Source organism: Anabrus simplex, chromosome 3 (genome assembly GCF_040414725.1).
Source record: "Anabrus simplex isolate iqAnaSimp1 chromosome 3, ASM4041472v1, whole genome shotgun sequence".
Lineage (NCBI taxonomy): Eukaryota > Metazoa > Arthropoda > Insecta > Orthoptera > Tettigoniidae > Anabrus > Anabrus simplex.
In genome coordinates, this window is record NC_090267.1 from 14,050,040 (window position 1) to 14,068,986 (window position 18,947).

The 18,947-nt window shown below is 39.4% G+C and overlaps 1 protein-coding gene across 5 annotated transcripts in view; it reads left to right on the top strand.

Moving 5' to 3' along the window:
- Positions 1-6,905: 6,905 nt before the first annotated feature.
- Positions 6,906-18,947, top strand: part of LOC136866942 (gastrula zinc finger protein XlCGF46.1) — a 71,743-nt gene continuing 59,701 nt past the window's right edge. For 3 of the 5 annotated variants that reach the window (XM_067144032.2, XM_067144028.2, XM_067144031.2), the window contains exons 1-2: positions 6,906-7,824; positions 9,390-9,519. In XM_067144032.2, the coding sequence (XP_067000133.2) occupies positions 9,454-9,519 (66 nt within the window). In that variant the 5' untranslated portion in view covers positions 6,906-7,824; positions 9,390-9,453. The remainder of the gene's footprint in view (positions 7,825-9,389; positions 9,520-18,947) is intronic. The other 2 variants (XM_067144030.2, XM_067144029.2) reach the window with 2 other exon arrangements.

Below are 18,947 nucleotides of genomic sequence, written 5' to 3' on the forward strand. Positions count from 1 at the left end.
TTTGAACACTTAATAAATCCTACAGACGCACACCCGATCACTGTCGTGTTTACATCCCGTCACTATCTCGCCGCCATATTGGAAACAGCTGACGGTAAGCTCCTCCCCCGTTTCGGACGTCAATACTAGGCTACGTTCTGTCAGATCGCCACTGCTATCAACCATGCGTTACTCATCGTATATACATCCTCATCATATAGATAACAGAGTGCTCATGTTTCACTTCTACATCCTACACTACAGGGCTGCTGTTATAGGAATAATATAGTTTTATTTTATTGGTAGATCTGCTAAAATGGAATGCAATCTTTCAGGTTCCCTTTTGTTGGTTGGAATCGAACCCGTGATCATGAGTCGGACACCAACACTGATCTCCCGAGGAAGCCAATTAAGCAGTGAACGATGGGTACGACCACTGTAAAATTCAACATTTTTATTTAATAATAATAATAATAATAATAATAATAATAATAATAATAATAGTATTAATAGTGCACGGCATCTGGATAGGCCGGATGGTGTAATAATGAGGATAAAATGAATGGCGAAGACGTCATAAAACCCAGTCCCCAAGCCAGGGGAATTAACAGTATGAGGGGGTTGATTATGAAAATTGATCAGGGGCCATAGGACCAAAGCCGAGCATTCTGTCCATTTAGCCACAAAGCCGGACTATAATTTGCTAAACTTAGGCTACCATCTCCACTGATCCGGGATTGAGCATTGCCAGTAGCTTGTGAAACAGCCTTCACAACGCAACAGTCTTCTCTGTTGGCTATTGGCTGCAGTTCAAAACCCTGAAGGCTTGACGTTCACTAAACCTACCGTCGAGAAGGGGTAACCTAAGTATAGTGGTATCCCACGTCTTGATCTCAGCATTCGCCACGGCGCCAGATTTAAATTTTCGTCAACAACAACCTTTACAATAATTGCAGTACGTAAGAAGCGAGGATTCGTTTCTGCGGACGGTAATTGATTCTAGCAGTGATGAAATACTACAGCAGACAGCTGATAAGAAGGAAGGAAGGAAGGAAGGAAGGAAGGAAGGAAGGAAGGAAGGAAGAGTGGGTGTTCGATATTTTGCGAGCGTAAATATTCATGTACATACACGGAGGTGGAGCAGCAGGCCTTTTTATACAATTTTAGGTTCGGCCAAGGGCCGGGGCCCCTTGGCACGCGGGGCTCAGGGCTGCAGCCCATTTAGCACCCCAGCCCCTTAATCTGGCCCTGATGAAAACAGGTCGGGAAAGTGTGTGGAGGAAAGGGTACCAGAGTAGAGTGTTATCCAGAAATTAGGTTAAGGCAGATGTTGAGGAAAGTAGAAGAGAAGGAGGAGGTAAAGGACGAGGTGGTAGTGTTTCACGTTGGTACTAACAACGTAAGACAAGCAGGTATAAGTACCAATAAAGTTGGGGATGTGTGGGATCGGGTAAAAGCAGCACGGCTGAAGTTTAAGGAAGCGGAGATTGTTATTAGTGGAATACTGTGTAGGTGGGATACTGACTGGAGGGTGATTGGGGATTTAAATGTGCCTATGGAGTGGTTATGTGGGAAACTTGGAGTGAAATTTCTAGATCCTAATGGGTGGGTAGGAGATAGGGATCTGCGCTCAGATGGCCTTCATTTAAACCGCAGTGGTACATATAAGTTAGGAAATTTGTTTAGAAGGGTTTTAGGGAGGTACATTCAGGGAAATGGGGTTATCTAGGGAGCGGTGTTAAGGGAACAGGGAACTGGAAATCAAGTAGGGATGACATAAAACTGTTAGTGCCCAACTGTAGAAGTATTGTAAAGAAAGGAATAGAATTAAGTGATTTAATAGATATATACTTACCAGATATTGTAATAGGAGTTGAATCATGGATGAGAAATGATATAATGGATGCAGAAATTTTCTCACGAAACTGGAGGGTATATCGTAGAGATAGGATAGGAATGGTAGGAGGGGGAGTATTCATTTTCATGAAAGAAGAATTTGTAAGCTACGAAAAATTTAAAGATGACAAGCACGAAATTCTAGGGGTAAGGCTCATTTCTAGAGATAATAGGCAACTTGATGTCTTTGGAGTGTACAGACCGGGAAAGGGTAGCACTGACACGGATTCAGAATTATTTGATAAGATAATCAGCTATGTGGGAAACGACATGGAAAGAAATGTGATTGTAGTGGGAGATCTGAATTTACCAGATGTCAATTGGGAAGGAAATGCAAACGACAGGAAGCATGACTAACAAGTGGCAAATGAGTTAATGGGAAGGACAGCTGATTCAGAAAGTGATGGAACCAACCAGAGGGAAAGATATCTTGGATGTGGTGCCGGTAAAACCAGATGAGCTCTATAGGGAAAATGAAGTAATGGATGGTATTAGTGATCATGAAGCTGTTTTTGTCGTAGTTAAAAATGAATGTGATAGAAAGGAAGGTCTTAAAAGTAGGACTATTAGGCAGTACCGTATGGCTGAAAAACAGGCATGAGGGAGTTTTTAATAAGTAACTATGATCGGTGGAAAATGGTAAATAAAAATGTAAACAGACTCTGGGATGGATTTAAAGCAATTGTTGAGGAATGTGAAAATAGGTTTGTACCTTTAAAGGTGGTAAGGGATGGTAAAGATCCACTATATTATAACAGAGAAGTAAAGAGACTAAGAAGGAGGTGCAGCTTGGAAAGAAATAGAGTTAGAAATGGCTGTGGAAGTAAGGAGAAATTGAAGGAACTTAGTAGGAAATTGAATTTAGCAAAGAAGTCTGCTAAGGATAACATGATGGCAAGCATAATTGGTGGCCACACTAATTTTAGTGAAAAATGGAAGCGTACCTATGTATAGGTACTTTAAGGCAGAAACAGGTTCTAAGAAGGACATTCCAGAAATCATTAATGAACAAGGGGAGTGTGTATGCGGGGATCTCCAAAAGACAGAAGTATTCAGTTAGCAGTATGTAAAGATTGTTGGTTACAAGGATAATGTCCAGATAGAGGAGGTGACTAATACTAAAGAAGTATTAAAATTTACCTATGACAGCAATGACATTTACAGTAAGATACAAAAGTTGAAACCAAGAAAAGCAGCTGGAATTGATAAGATTTCTGGTGATATACTAAAGACATTGGGTTGGGATATAGTACCATATCTGAAGTACTTGTTTGGTTATTGTTTGCATGAAGGAACTTTACCAAATGCATGGAGAGTTGCTATAGTAGCCCCTGTATATAAACGAAAGGGTGATAGATATAAAGCTGAAAATTACAGGCCAGTCAGTTTGACATGCATTGTATGTAAGCTTTGGGAAAGCATTCTTTCTGATTATATAAGACATGTTTGCAAAATTAATAACGGGTTTGATAGAAGACAGTTTGGGTTTAGGAAAGGCTATTCTACTGAAGCCCAACTTGTAGAATTCCAGCTAGATATCCTGGATTCAGGAGGTCAATTGGTCTGTATCACGATTGACCTGTCTTAGGCATTTGATATGGTAGATCATGGGAGACTACTGGCAAAAATGAGTGCAATTGGACTTGACAAAAGAGTGAGTGAATGGGGGGCTCTGTTTCTAGAAATTAAAACTCAGAGAATTAGAGTAAGTGAAGCTTTATCTGTCCCTGTAATAATTAAGGGAGGAATTCCTCAAGGCAGTATTATTGGACATTTATGTTTCCTTATATATATCAATGATATATGTAAAGAAGTGGAATCAGAGGTAAGGCTTTTTGCAGGTGATGTTATTCTGTACAGAGTAATAGGTAAGTTACAAGATTGTGAGCAACTGCAAAATGACCTCGATAATGTTGCAAGATGGACAGTAGGCAATGGTATGATGATAAACGGGGATAAAAGTCAGGTTGTGAGTTTCACAAATAGGAAAAGTCCTCGCAGTTTTAATTACTGCGTTGATGGGGTGAAAGTTACCTTTGGGGATCATTGTAAATACCTAGGTATTAATATAAGGAAAGTTCTTCATTGGGGTAATCACATAAATATGATTGTAAAAAAAAAGGTACAGGTCTCTGCACATGGTTATGAGAGTATTTAGAGGTTGTAGTAAGGATGTAAAGGAGGGAGCATATTTGTCTCTGGTGAGACCCCAACTAGAGTATGGTTCCAGTGTTCCTGTGTACCAGGATTACTTGGTTCAGGAAATGGAAAAAATCCAAAGAAATGCAGCTCGATTTGTTCTGGGCGATGTCTTACAAAAGAGTAACGTTACAAAAATGTTGCAAAGTTTGGGCTGGGAAGACTTGGGAGAAAGGAGACGTGCTGCTCGACTAAGTGGTATGTTCCGATCTGTCAGTGGAGAGATGGCGTGGGGGAGACATCAGTAGACGAATAAGTTTGGATGGTGTCTTTAAAAGTAGGAAAGATCACAATATGAAGATAAAGTTGGAATTAAAAAGGATAAATTGGGGCAAATATTCTTTTATAGGAAGGGGAGTTAGGTATTGGAATAACTTACCAAGGGAGATGTTCAATACATTTCCAATTTATTTGCAATAATTTAAGAAAATGCTAGGAAAACAACAGATAGGGAATCTGCCACCTGGGCGAGTGCCCTAAATGCAGATCAGTAGTGATTGATTGAGCAACTTTCACAAATACACTATAGAGTATATTATAAACTACAGTGTATTTAACTTAAAGCAATCTCCTACGAAAGCGCTCTCACTAGGAAGACAAACGTACACTCTGAACGCTGAAGGTCTCTCTAAACTGCTACTACCTCATAAAGAAAGCACAAATCAGAAAGACTCCGAGGATCGCCAAACCATGGTTCGACAAGGAGTGCTACACGGCCAGACAAGATACTCTGGACCTTTTACAGAAGGCACGGGAAACAGGTGGGGAATCCACATATGCTGAGTATGCAGTGAAAAGGAAAACATATAAGGAACTACTCAAACAAAAGAAGGCGCACTACCTAGAAGAAAAGGCTAAATTGCAAGCTCAAGATGCTATGAAAGACCCTTACATTGCTCTCAAACAACAAGCTACGTGCCCTTCTCCAGAATTTCCAATAGCTACATGGGAGAAACATTTCTCGGAGATTCTTAATCAGCAAAATCTCGACATAGCTCTCCCACTTCGAGAAAATCTACATTGTACAACAAGACCTATTGATCAGGAGGAAGTCAAAACTGCTATCCAGTCCATGAAAAATAAGAAGGCAGTTGACCCAGATGGAGTTTTCAATGAAAACCTGAAAGATACCTGTGACATTCTGCTTCATACATGGGCCACTCTGTTCAATGCGTGTTTGACGACAGGGAAAATACCCGAAGGTTGGAGGCAGTCGCATATCAAAATGCTCTTCAAAGGCAAAGGAGACAGGAATGACCCTGATTCGTATAGAGGCATTGCCCTCGAAAACAACATTTATAAGACCTATGTCAAGATCCTAGAGAACAGACTAATTGCAGAAACAGGAACTATGATCCCCGAACTCCAATTTGGTTTCATGAAAGGAAGAGGGACATTACATGCAGTCAAGAATCTGTTGGACAATATACGTGAATCAATGAGGTGGTCAAAGGGGAAATTTTATGTAATCTTTGTGGACTTTAAGAAGGCTTTTGACCTCTTAAACAGAGAAATATTCCTTAGAAAACTAGCGAATATGATTGGAGCAGACAACCCACTAACCATAGCCATAAACAACATACTTGCTTACAACAGGGTCACGATACAAGATGCAAAGCGTCCTCAGCAGCCATTATACAAAGCAACGGGGTACTGCAAGGGGACCCCCTTAGTCCGATACTATTTAACATAGCCTTAGCAGATATCTCAAATATCATCCACAAAACATCGGTTGTGATGTACCAGTGTGCAGATGACATAGCAATAGGATCGAACAACAGAGATGACCTACAAGCTGTAATGGATAAACTCGATAAGTATGCCGACATGAATAGTCTCATAATCAACAGAAATAAAACAGTCCATATGGTTTTCCGGAAAGGAGGGAAAATAGCAGCAAATGACAAGATAACAAGCAGTGAAGCCGCCCTGGAAGTTGTGAATTCATTCATATACTTGGGGATTACGCTCCAGCCCTCTTCTACTTCTTTTAGAATTCATATAAGAGAAAGGTCATTGGCAGCCATAAGAAATATGTATGATTTGAAGGAACCCACTAAACTGTCTCTAAATACAGCCATGACGCTGTTCTATGCAAAGGTTCTACCTGCCCTGACATACGGTTTGGAGCTAATTTGGGAACATCTAACTCTATCTGACCTTAGAATTATTGAGAATGTCAAGGCTAAATTCTTGAAAAGAATTTTAGGTATTTCCAAAAAGTCACAGTCAAGACTTGCTTATGAGCTAGCCAGAGAAACCTTCCTTATGGAAGACATAAGAATGAGACTACAATTACCCTCCACACGACAAGAACAGGAACTACTTCATATTAGACTATGAAAACGAGCGGAAATTGACTTGGAATTGTACGGGACGGACGCAATGATTAACCGAAGCTGGACTGGGCCGAACAACGAACTGAGGAGTGCTCTGAATAGACTGGCCATACATGGTTTCCATCACAAACTGTGCGTACGACCTGGTTTTCATGACCCATCTGTGCAGTGCGTGTGCGTGTTATGTAACGAACGATGTGAACGATACCATTTTAGTGTATGCAGCAAAATAACAGTTTCCTTATTGGATTACTCTAAAATGTAATGCACATTTGTGCACAATTTCTTCTTATTTAAACTGCTACTAGTGACAGTTCCCACTTCCCAGTTAAGTTATAAATACTGTTTTCACTAGGATGTTATTCTGTTGTCGTTACTCGGTAACCTGTTGTTTTTTGTCCTCGTGACATTTATAACAGTGACATGAATGAAACTGTGACAAAGTAACGGCTACGTTATTTTTCAGCCATCTACTGCAGGGAATATTGTGGCGTTAAAAAGTCTCATAGCTGTAGTTAAGGGCAGAGCTGGTAGGTTCTTCATGGCTGAAATTGTTCTTGTAGCTGCTGCGGTACTTTCTTGGACATGATATCTAAACGACATTGTAGTAAGTTAGTTTGCAGGGTAATTCCGTAATTCCAAGGTGTCTAAAGTGGTTGACGATTTTCAGCGGTTCTCCATTGAGGGTAAGAGAGTCTCTACCTGAGATTTTTCCTCCCTTTCGAAATGTCATTTGGACTGTCTTCTCGAAATTTATTGTCAGGCAATTTTTCTTTACCCACTTCTACTCTATTAAAGCACTTTATACGGTAGGTCTTTGCTATTGGGTGACCCCAGGACCATGTCATCTCCGTATAAGATAAGTTTTGTATCCGCTGTGATCTGAAGGATGTCTGCAGTATCGGCTGTAGCGATGTTGAACAAGAGAGAGCTCATTGGATCCCCCTGCGGGATTCCGTTTGTTTGTTCGAAAGACTACGCCGACTTTGTCCTCACTCTGCACAATATTAACTGATAAGATATTTTCTATTGCTATAACAGGTGGATGTGTTGATCCAATCATGACTTTTATCTTTATAATCAATATTTCCCTGTTTAATGATTTGGCTTTTTTCTGTCGTAAATACAAATCACTGTATACGGTTTGCTTTCAGAATGGCCTGCTTCGTGTTACGTACGGTAGTGGTGATACTAAAATTTGTTCTCTGAAGTCGTTTGAAACATGTTATTGCGATAACTTGTATACATTATTTTTGAGTTATTTGTATTTCATTACGGAGTCTTGATTTCTTTCATTTTACACCGTCTTCACAATCGGGATATTGCCGAATAAGTTCGAATCTCAGTTATCTCATATTGCCAGTCTTCTTAGACTCAATCAGCTCATCCTACGCACCTTTAACAAAATACGGTAAGCTTATTTTTTCACCGTTCTTCTTTCATAATAAGGAAGTCAAAAGTTCCTATTTTCAGGCTACAGTCCGCTAGTACCGAACATTAAATGTGGATTTTCTTAATTTTAATGTATCAATAGACCTACGTACTTTTAATTTTGCATTTACTTTACAAACGGTTTGTGTTGCGAACAATCCAAGTACATAGTAATCCAAATCATCTGCAAAATAGTAGGCTATCCTTGCTGTGTTAACTTCCCAGTCATGTTTACTTGTTGACAAATATTATTAGCTGTTTTGGCACTTCTTCTGTAATTACTGTATAATTTATAATATTTTTTTATGAATATATGATGCTGTATTAGGATTATTATGTACTTGAATGGTGTATTGTTCTTTGATGTGTAATTTAATGATATGATATGAGGCAAGTCATTTACATAACTTGTAACCCTGTTACATGTAAGAATGCTGAAGTGGATATTTTAAATGTAACTTTTTTGGTATCTGTTACTCAAGAAATTGTTAGTGTCTTGTTAAGATTGAAGCCACACGTTCTTTAAAGTTGATTTACAAAGTACCGGTAACATTTTTTTTTTAGTCATTCACAAGATACATATTTATAAAACACTACAACTGATGCAGCTTTGTATAGTGACACACTCTGAATGTTCTACAAGGCCACACAATTGTCTGTTGGCTTCCTGACTGTCTTAATCCTCTGACAAACAGGGACATTGCAAATGTGCTCCCGGCATGCACAAAGATGAAATGAGTTAGTAGCAGTTTCTTTTATACATTTTTATCTTGAGTGTAACAGATTGAAAAACTTAAAGTGTTGAACATAGCACTGTATGGAAGTGAGACCTGGATAATAACTGTCTCAGAGAAAGACAGAATTGGCTTCAAATTGCGCTGTTAAACCAAGTTGCTGAAGGTCAGGATAGATTAGGGCACAAGAAAAGAGATAGTGAATGAATTCGATGACTGGAGAGTGATATGGAAAGAAAAAAAAAATTCTACAAAGGAAAATTTGATAGGATACATTCTGAAATGCTCTGAAAATGTTCAGTTGGTTTTGTAGGAAAGTGTAGAGTATAAGAATTGTAGCATGATGTATTACAAACTGATCAGGGTATATGTAGGATGTTTTAGTTATATGGAAGTTATGATATTACTACAGGATATGATAACAAGGAGAGCTGCTTCAAGCTGGTATATACAGTATACCCATGTGCTGGTGACACAAACATGAGATCTAGTCGCTGGGTTTTCATGAAGTTGGTTCCTATTCGAACATGATAGTTACTGCATGTGAGATATGTGAAAGGAGATACCATGTCCCACCGCTTTTACTCCATTTAAACCATATATCCTACTGCCATGATAGTGATATAATCGGTCGTGTAATACTGGTTGTTCCGTGGCTATTATCACAGTAGTACAGTCATGAGAAACTGAAGGTGGTATGGCTATGATCATGATAGAACAGTCATGTAAGACAACAAGCTTGTTATTTAGTTTATGGTGTGATGACCTAAACAACAATAATAATAATATATTTGTCTGGCTCTTGTTTCAGTGCAGGATCAGTGGAAGTAATTTACAATTGCAACACCTTCTAAAAATTTCATTTGCTGTGTGAAATGGACCTGGAAGTAGTGGTAAAAAAGGAATTAGTCTGGCTTGAGGAAACAGCAAATACTTCACATGTAGGTATCATTCCAGATAATTTTATAGTGATTAGAATATAACTGTAGGCAGTTGAATTAGTTTTGCTGGTTACTGTAAGAACACCACATCTCAAAGAAAACACCTAATTGTAGTCTAAGTTTTATAAAAAGATTTTGCAGAAGAAGTGAGTTTCTCATCACTTTTCTTTGCTGTGACTGTTACTGCACTATACATCTGGGCTGTCCAACCTTTTCATATACCAGGCCACAAACGATTCATGGTTGTGAAGGCGCCAGCACCATTTGGTGGTAATAATAATAATGCCAGTAATGATATTATATAGAAACATGTAGACTGATATTGACTATATACACTGGCAGAAAAATATATCCAACCACCATGAAATCAGGAATGTAGAATACAAAATTTTTTTTTTTTTGCTATTGGCTTTACGTCACACTGACACAGTAGGTCTTATGGTGACGATGGGACAGGAAAGGGCTAGGAGTGGGAAGGAAGTGGCCATGGCCTTAATTAAGGTACAGATTTTGCCTGGTGTGAAAATGGGAAACCACGGAAAACCATCTTCAGGGCTGCCGACAGTGGGGTTCGAACCCACTATCTCCTGAATACTGGATACTGGCTGCACTTAAGCAACTGCAATTTTTTTGCTGAGGTAACATAATTCATTAAAGGTACAAGACTACAGGTTAATACAGTATCCGTGCGAGAAAAGCCGTCATAAATGTGCCATGCTGGTCGATTAATAATGGTTGTAATCGCCTGACTGTTGAATGCAGGCATGCAAACGTGCGAGGATTGTGTCATACAGGGGTCCGATGTCAGCTTGCGGGATGGAATTCCATGCCTGTTGGACTTGGTCGGTCAGTATATGGGGACAGTTAATGCAGATTGTGGCTTACTCTGGAGTTATCGTCCAATGATGTCCCATGTGTGTTTGATAGGAGACAGACTGAGGGATCAAGCAGACCAAGGCAACATGTTGACACTCTGTAGAGCACGTTGGGTTACAACAGAAGCATGGGGGTGTGCATTATCCTGTTGGAAAATACCTCCGGGTATGCTGTTTGTAAATGGCAGCACAATAGGTCGAAACAACAGATGGATGTACACATTTGCACTCAGGGTGCATGGGATAACCACAAGAGTGCTCCTTCTGTCATTGGAAATTGCTCCTCAGACCAGAAGATCCGGTGTAGGTCCAGTGTGTCGACGCCGCAGACAGGTGGTATGCAGGTCTCCTCCTAACCAACACATGGCCATTACTGGCACCAAGGCAGAACTGGCTTTCATTGGAAAACACAAAAGACCTCTACTCCATGCTCCAATGAGTTCTCGCTTGATACCACTGAAGTCGCAGACGGCGTTGGTTTGGGGTAAGTGGAATGCACGTTGCAGAGCATCTGGCTCGGAGCTGTCCTTAAAGTAACTGATTTCGGAGAGTTTGTTGCGTCACTTTGTTGCCAACTGCCGCTCGAATTTCTGCTGCAGATGCAGTCCATTGCGCCACAGGCATACATCGAATACCGCGGTCCTCCCTCCCGGTGGTGCCATGGGGAGGTCCGGAGACCGGTCTTCTAGCGATCGTACCTTCTCATGAACACTACTGCCTGCATGCTTGCACAGTAGAGACATTCGTGTCAAGTTTTCTGTAATAGCGAGGAAGGAATATCCACCTTCACGTCGCCTTACTATACAGTGTTTTTCAACTGCAGTGAGCTGTTGATTCTCTTGTCTTCATCATCGTATAGGCATTCTTGACCCACTCACAGTCACTCCATCCAATCTCACATGTAAGTGATGCGCATATTTAAAGAAAACCTGAAGTGCAGCGTCATGGGACCACTACCAGCGCCATGCTATTGCGATTTGCTGGAAATTTGAATCAGTCATCTTTCAGATGTATAAATAGGCCTGCCAACGTTTGTTATTCTAGTACAACCCCTTCTTGGTGTTCAGATATTTTTTCTACCAATATATTTTTAAACATATCATACTTAAGTAATTAGTATGAAATCTGACAGTGCATGTTTGTTACTAATTTAAAAAAAAATTGGTCTTTAACTTGTAATGATATGTGATTACTTTCTTCTGACTGCAGCTGTATTTCTTCTGAGGCTCTCCACTTTTACATTCCCTCTGACTATGTATATGTCTAAACTGGACTTCTGCCCATATCTAACTGACTCACTGCTTCTCAGAGTCTGTCATGTGACCACTTCTAACATCACATTCCTGCTAGTGTGTTCTTCTTTCTCCTCTTCCCTCTCTATACCTTCACGGTGATTGGCCTGTCCCATCTCCATAATTGGATACATACTGCCTGACTCCTACCTTCTGGATCTGTTGTGTACCACATGGTAACATTGTACACAATAAGATTATAAACAAGCAAGGGAAAGATAAAGAAAATACACAAACAGGGGTGACTAATAAGAATAGACGGACAGGATGAGGTGTGGAGAGGCCTGTTTACATTCCTCAACAAGACTGTCAGGTTCCCTGAATATCATTTATTAAACATAACTCTTTAGGCTCATTAATCTACTGACCTTAACCTTCAAAATGATTTTAGGAAACACATAGCTTAACCATATAAATAGATATTTATACAGTCTTCGGCAATACTTGCAAAATTATATGAAGATTTGAATTACTGTGTGTTGTTAAATTGAAATTTTTGCCTTCCTCACAAATATGCTGACCCTTGCAGTCTACAGCTATTAAACAATTAATATTGCATAAAGATCCTACATTGACAAACAATTGAAGGTGGCCAAATTGATAGCTGTGCTTGCAAGCATGGGAGGATTGGTAGTCCTGACCTCAGAACCCAAGTGATGTCCTGTGCCTCAAATAAGTGCTGACAGGTTTAAAGCTGATACCAAAGGAATTTACACTTTTAGAAAAAAAGTTAAAACAGTAGCAAATTAGAAACACAAGTGATCTAAGGGACATCAAGGGGATTCTAAGGACATGACCCAGCAAACAAAAACGAATTTCGGAATTGAAGATTTACATACTGCAACTCCCTCCTCGGGTCAAGAGCTCGGAAAAGACACCTCCACCTTCTCAGAGGATTAAGGTGAGAATTGACAATGCTAGCTTCATATTTGTTAGAATATGAAGACATACCCCCCGCGTAGTTTGCATGCATACCCTTCCAAAATAAGGGAAGCAAGCAACCAATCATATGCAGGATTTGACTGGAACAGCCTACGCACATTCTTAACATGAGGGTGGAATGTTCTCACACCATCAGGCAATTGCAAGAACACTGACACTTGCCAGATGCCAGAATTCTTTCTGGCATCATTCTCGCATTCTGTGATGTTCTCCAGAACATCAAAAACAGGACTTGTTTCTCGGACCAGTGAGACATGAGAACAAAAGGGTCACTCGTTCTGCAGAGTGTGCAAACAGTCTCTTTAGACATCTTGTTGTGTAGTATAAAACTGTTTTCTTTACATTAATATAAGTTTCCAACCAACATTACATTTTTGGATTCAGGCTCCAAGTCCTGCTGTTTCAACTTTGCCAATTGCCTGACTTAAATAAGGTGGGGAGGGAGTTTACCTTTCTGGAGACTATTTTTCCTTTCTTTTCAAGCCGGTTCTTAAAAATTTTCCCCTAATTTCAGAATGTATTCAGTTTTATTTGAAGTTATGGCGAGGCCTTTCTTAAACTGGTTTATTACCTTCTGAAGTATGGAGGTAAAAAATCCTGGCCTGTTGTATATCCATGTGTTGAATTTCATTCTATAATATTTATGGCATTGGTCAAGTAAAATCTCTCGTGTCGTATACAGTGGTGTGTGTCTTCATATATGAACATTTTTATGCTTTCTACATGTCCCTACAGGGAAATTTGAGCAGAGATAATAGTGACAGTCACAAACTTAGACTCTTTCAACATGTTCCTTATGAACTGACTTGATCTTAATTTCTGTATCCACTGTACTAAGGTGATGGTGTTATGTTGAGCTGTTTTATTTCTCTGCTGTGTTAGCTACGTTGATTGAGTCAATGAGTGGTTTATTCTATAGGCACCGTGCAAATAGATCGAAAAGCTACTACTAGCGCTACATAGTGGCCCGTTCTGAAACAAGAGGTGAGGCGCAGTGCGAGAGTCTCAGTACAACGTGTGTAACATTCGAACAAGTTGCGGCTTTAAAGCAATTCAATTCGGGGATCTAAGTGAATCATCATGCAATAAAGGACGAGACCTTGTTGTCAGTGGCCACGTGAACAGTGTTGAAGAGTTAATTTTGAATGGTTTCGGATACATCACAGGAAAAGTCACCCGACAAGCGTCTGGCAATTTGCCGCCTTATATCATAAAACTTGAGGTAGGCAAGGTGTAGTTAGGTAAAAATTTATATAGTTTATTTAGTAAGGATTAATTGATGCATGTTTGCTAAGTTGTACGCATTTTTATTTTGTGTTCAGGTTGACCAGAATCTTAATGTCTCTACCAGCAAATGTTCCTGTCCTGCTGGCGCCAGAAGAACTTGTAAACGCGTAGCTGCGGTAGTGTATCATATAAATAATGAAAGTGTTGCCTCCAAAACAGACCGTCCGCAACAGTGGGAAAACCGAGCCCGAAAACAATGTCAGCAGAAAAATGTAGAAAAGGCAAACGCATAGAAGAACTGTTCGGTAAAAAGACTTTGATGACATCTCTTTCCCCCTTCGAATTAACTGAGGATATTTTAAAAAAACATCCCTTTCAGTCTTCGTACAAAGCATCGAGCAGAAGCAAGTACTGAAATCAAATAATCGTGCAGATCTGTAGTCACCTTATTGTTAGACAGGGTAGTGAATGATGTGGAGAGAGAAGAATGTTAGGAAATTGTGACACAGCTATTACAAGTCTCTAACGACGTGTGCTTGCCAGACAAATACACCTTTCGCACTTTGAGTGACGAAATGTTTTTTACCAGCAAAGTGCAGGTTAATACAGATCATATAATTAAAATATCCCTGGACACTCTATCTCAATCAGGAAGCCCTCGATGGTTTCAAGAAAAAAAGATAAGAATATCTGCTAGCATGAAAGCAAATCGGATCAAAACTAGGCGACATAACTTTGATACTTTAGCTCTCGCATTTGTAAATGAATCTCCAATTAGTGGGAGCTGCTTTGAACATTCTTACAGAAGTGAAATGGAAAGTGAAGCAGTAGAAAGCTATGGTATGGAAGTTCATTTGTTGTTTGTGTTATTCGATGAGGTTGCAAATTCGTTAACACGCAACACATAGACGATGTCATCCACGTGTGGAAAAAGTTCTGTTGGCAATTTCTGTAATATATTGTTTATTTTGATTCTTTTAATACACCTTTCTTCGTGAATTCTAACACTCGCAATATTGTAAGTACTCTCAACTTCCTCAGCTGTTAATCTCCCGTCATGTAAGAACGGTGGTGTCATGATTATGATACTGCCATGACCTCATCGCCATGTTGAAGGAAAGTAAACCACTGACGGTTGTTATGAATGAGTCGCTAGCTCTTCCACCGTAACATTTAGATTTAAAGCGATCATACCATTAGGCGTGATTGCAATTAAAACTTTTGAAGTGTACAACTCTTGTATTGAGAATAGAAATACAATGTCTTGATCTACTTGGGGAGGCTGTTCAACCCTAAATTCTGTGCAGTCAATAATGACTCGACAGTTACCGTAATTTCTTTTAATTGCTGGAGACATTATTTCTTGAACACTTTCCTTACTAGGCCAGAATACGTACGCAGTGCCAGTCGCATAAGCACGGTCGTAAAAATACGTGAAATTGTTGTCCTGTGAACACTCTCAAAGCAGAATAGGACAGTCCGATTTTCATTTTCATTAGGAAAATGAATAATCTGGTTTCTTTACATAATTTAGAAACGTTACAGTTTGGTAATAACGCAAGGCAAAGACGTTGAAGTTTACACCTGTTAAATCACGCATTTGGGTATTGTTCCTTATGGAACTGTAGCCTTGGAAACCTGGACCCTTGATGTCTGTATGATTGTATTCCGTTCCACACATTTTATCATGTTTCGTAATGTCCCCTCCCAGACCGAAATTAAGTGGAATACATGCTTGTGTATTTACGTCATTTTAATTTATTGAGCAAGGAAACATGAAGTCTGAACAATGAAAATCAGATGCATCTGTTCCCACGGATGCATCCTTGATTATGTTACTTGGGCAAACTGTACTTGAAAATTTTCCGTCTGATTCTTCCTTTTTAATCGCTTGAATTGTCAGTGAAAGCGCTGTAAGCTGGATCCCGGCGACACATTTCTCTTCCTGGATTCATCTGCAAATATTGTCGGAACATAGGCTGGACTTAATGGGTGTCTAGATCTTTTGTTTCCGATGAAATGTGCACTACATATTCTTGAGTAAGTCGTAGGTTGCCAAAGTGATCCATCAGTGCTAAAAATTAAATCGGATCAACTGAACTTATTGCAAACATGTGCAGTGCGTATGTGTAGGCCTCCTACTTACTTCGTTCGGTTAACTCCTTGTATTATCCATCGCCTCCTTCGGTCCACATCTATTGCTCGTTTTGGAAAACAATAAATTTGTACTTCACTTCCCGTATTTGCGTAAGTATTGGAACATGTGACAACACAACAATTGCGTTTACTTGATCTTTTCTATGCCATTATCATCTGAGTAACTACACGCTCAGTCATAACAGAACAGGTACTGCGAGTCTGGAGTCTGCCTCACGTGTTGTTCTGCGCCTGGCCGCTAGAGCGACGCGCACGGTGCCTATACAGTCATTTCACTAGTGATGTTCACTTTCACTTTTATCCTTCTTCTTCTTCTTCTTCTTCTTAGCGTGCCTGTCCACCTCGGACATTGGCGATCAACATGGCTATTCTGGCTTTATCCATTGAAATTCGGAACAGTTCTGCAGATGTTTTGTTGAACCAGGTTTTAAGGTTGTCGAACCAGGACATTCTTCTTCGCGCAGGAGATCTTTTTCCTTCTATTTTCCTTTGCAGGATAAGTTGAAGTAGCTCATATCTTTTCTGATTCCTCATGATGTATCCAAAATATTGTAGTTTACGACACTTGGTGTTGATCAGCTCTGGTCTCTTGTTAGCTCAGCATAGAACCTCAACGTTTGTAACCTTCTGAGTCCATGATATTCTCAAAATTCTTCTGTATAGGCAGAGTTCAAATACTTCCAGTCTAGCAGTGGTGGCTTTTGTAAGGGTCCATGTTTCCACACCGTAAAAGAGAACTGAAAACGCATAGCACCTAAGGAGCCGCATTTTGGTATCCATGGTAAGGTCGTGATTTTTGAAGGGTGAGCTCATTGAATTGAAAACACTGCTCACTTTTCCAATGTGACACTTTATTTCTTGCGAATTGTCTCATGCTTCGTTAATAATGGTACCCAGGTACGGATACTGTGAAACTCTCTCTATATGTGTTCCATTGAGGAACAGATTCATGCCTCGGATGTTCTTCTTACTGATGATCATCAATTTTGTTTTATTAGTGTTGATGTTCAGACCATATCTCTTGCTTGTGTCAGAAATTTTGTTCATCAACTTCTGTAGCCCTTCCATCGTATCTACAAAGATAATTGTGTCATCTGCGTAGCGCAAATTGTTGAGTTTGACACCATTCACTGAAATTCCTTCTTCCACATCAAATAGGGCTTCTTTGAATATGTGCTGAGAATGAAGGTTGAAGAGTATCGGTCATATTATATATCCTTGGCTGACCCCTTGGCGTATTCTCACTTGCTCAGATTGGTCTTGATCTAGTTTCATGACTGCAGATTGGTTCCAGTATAAATTTGCTATTATTCTTAGATCTTTCCCATCAATTCCTGTTTTCTTGAGTACGTCTATCAGGTGTTCATGATTCACACGATCAAATGCCTTTTGATAATCATTGAGGCATGCAAATACATTACAGTTGATATCCCTACATCCTTGGAACAGTACCTGTACACTAAATATTGCTTCTCTAGTGCCAACTGCCTTCAAAAACCCAAACTGGTTAGACGCTATCTGTTCTTCACAAATACTGTATATCTGCTTGTGTATCACTTTAAGAAATAATTTTAGCAGATGGCTCATTAAACTGATGGTACGGTAGTCCTCACATTCTTTGGCATTTGATTTCTTACGTAAAGCAATAAATTCTGATTTTAACCATTCTGGAGGGATTTTACCTGATGAGGAAATGTCGTTGAATATTTTTGTGATCATATTTATTTTTTCCTCACTGAGCAGTTTGAGAAATTCTGCTTGTATACCATCTGGTCCAGCTGCTTTCCCTTCCTTCGTTTGTTGTACGCTTGCTTCCACTTCACTTACTAGGATATCTGGTCCTGTTGTATCTGATATCTCTGGTTCCTGTCTCCTCATGTCATCTTGGAATAACTGTTCCAGATATTTCTCCCTATTTATTGTACTTGTTTTTATTATTTAATTGTTATCTTTCTTTAATTTTTGGTGGAGGAAATGTCAAGTTTTCGGATAACTCTTTGGGGACTTCTTAAGGTCCACAAACAATCACAGAAACAAGATTGTTACTATGGATTTTTGCTGTATCTTTGTACCTGGAAATTATTCTTATTCATGTCTGAATCTTGTGTTGAATTAGATGTAAATTATTGTTCAATGTATGTTTTCAAGTGTTGCTTGGATCCTTCTAAAATTATTTTAGATTTTTGGTACTAATTAGCCTATTATTCTAGCTTACAAAGCACATGAATCTGCAGATATTCATGTACTATGCAACTTATAATTAGATACCTACAGATAGGAAAGTTAGCCGCCTGGTTTCAGTGAGGCATATGGTGTTATTTCTAGCTGGAATTTGCATCTGAAGTCAAGGTTCTTGTTTTAGGTATTCACAATCCAATATCATTTGAATAGGTTAATTTATCCCGTAAGAATTATTTTCTCATTAGGGCAGATTTTTCTTGTAAGCTGTTAACTTTGCATTTTTTTCTGATATTGCTACGTGATTGAATAAATTGTCAATGAATGTTACACCATATTCATCTTCAAATTAAAACGTTCCCATTTCCTGACTCTGTATTTATACTATCCTTGAATTGGGTCCCATGAATTAATGCATTACTTGTGCACTTATTCATCATTTCTGGTGAACGGGTAAGAAAACCCGCACAGGTGGCCCTTTATTTGCTTTATTTATCAGTCAGTCACTACTGATTTGCATTTAGGGCAGTCATCCAGGTGGCAGATTCCCTACCTGTTGTTTTCCTTGCTTTTTCAGGAATGATTTCAAAGAAATTGGAAATTTATTGAACATCTCCCTTGGTAAGTTATTCCAATCCCTAACTCCCCTTCCTATTAGCGAATATTTGTCCCAATTTGTCCTCTTGAATTCCAACTTTATCTTCATATTGTGATCATTCCTACTTCAAATGAACCACCATATCACCCATGTGGAGGA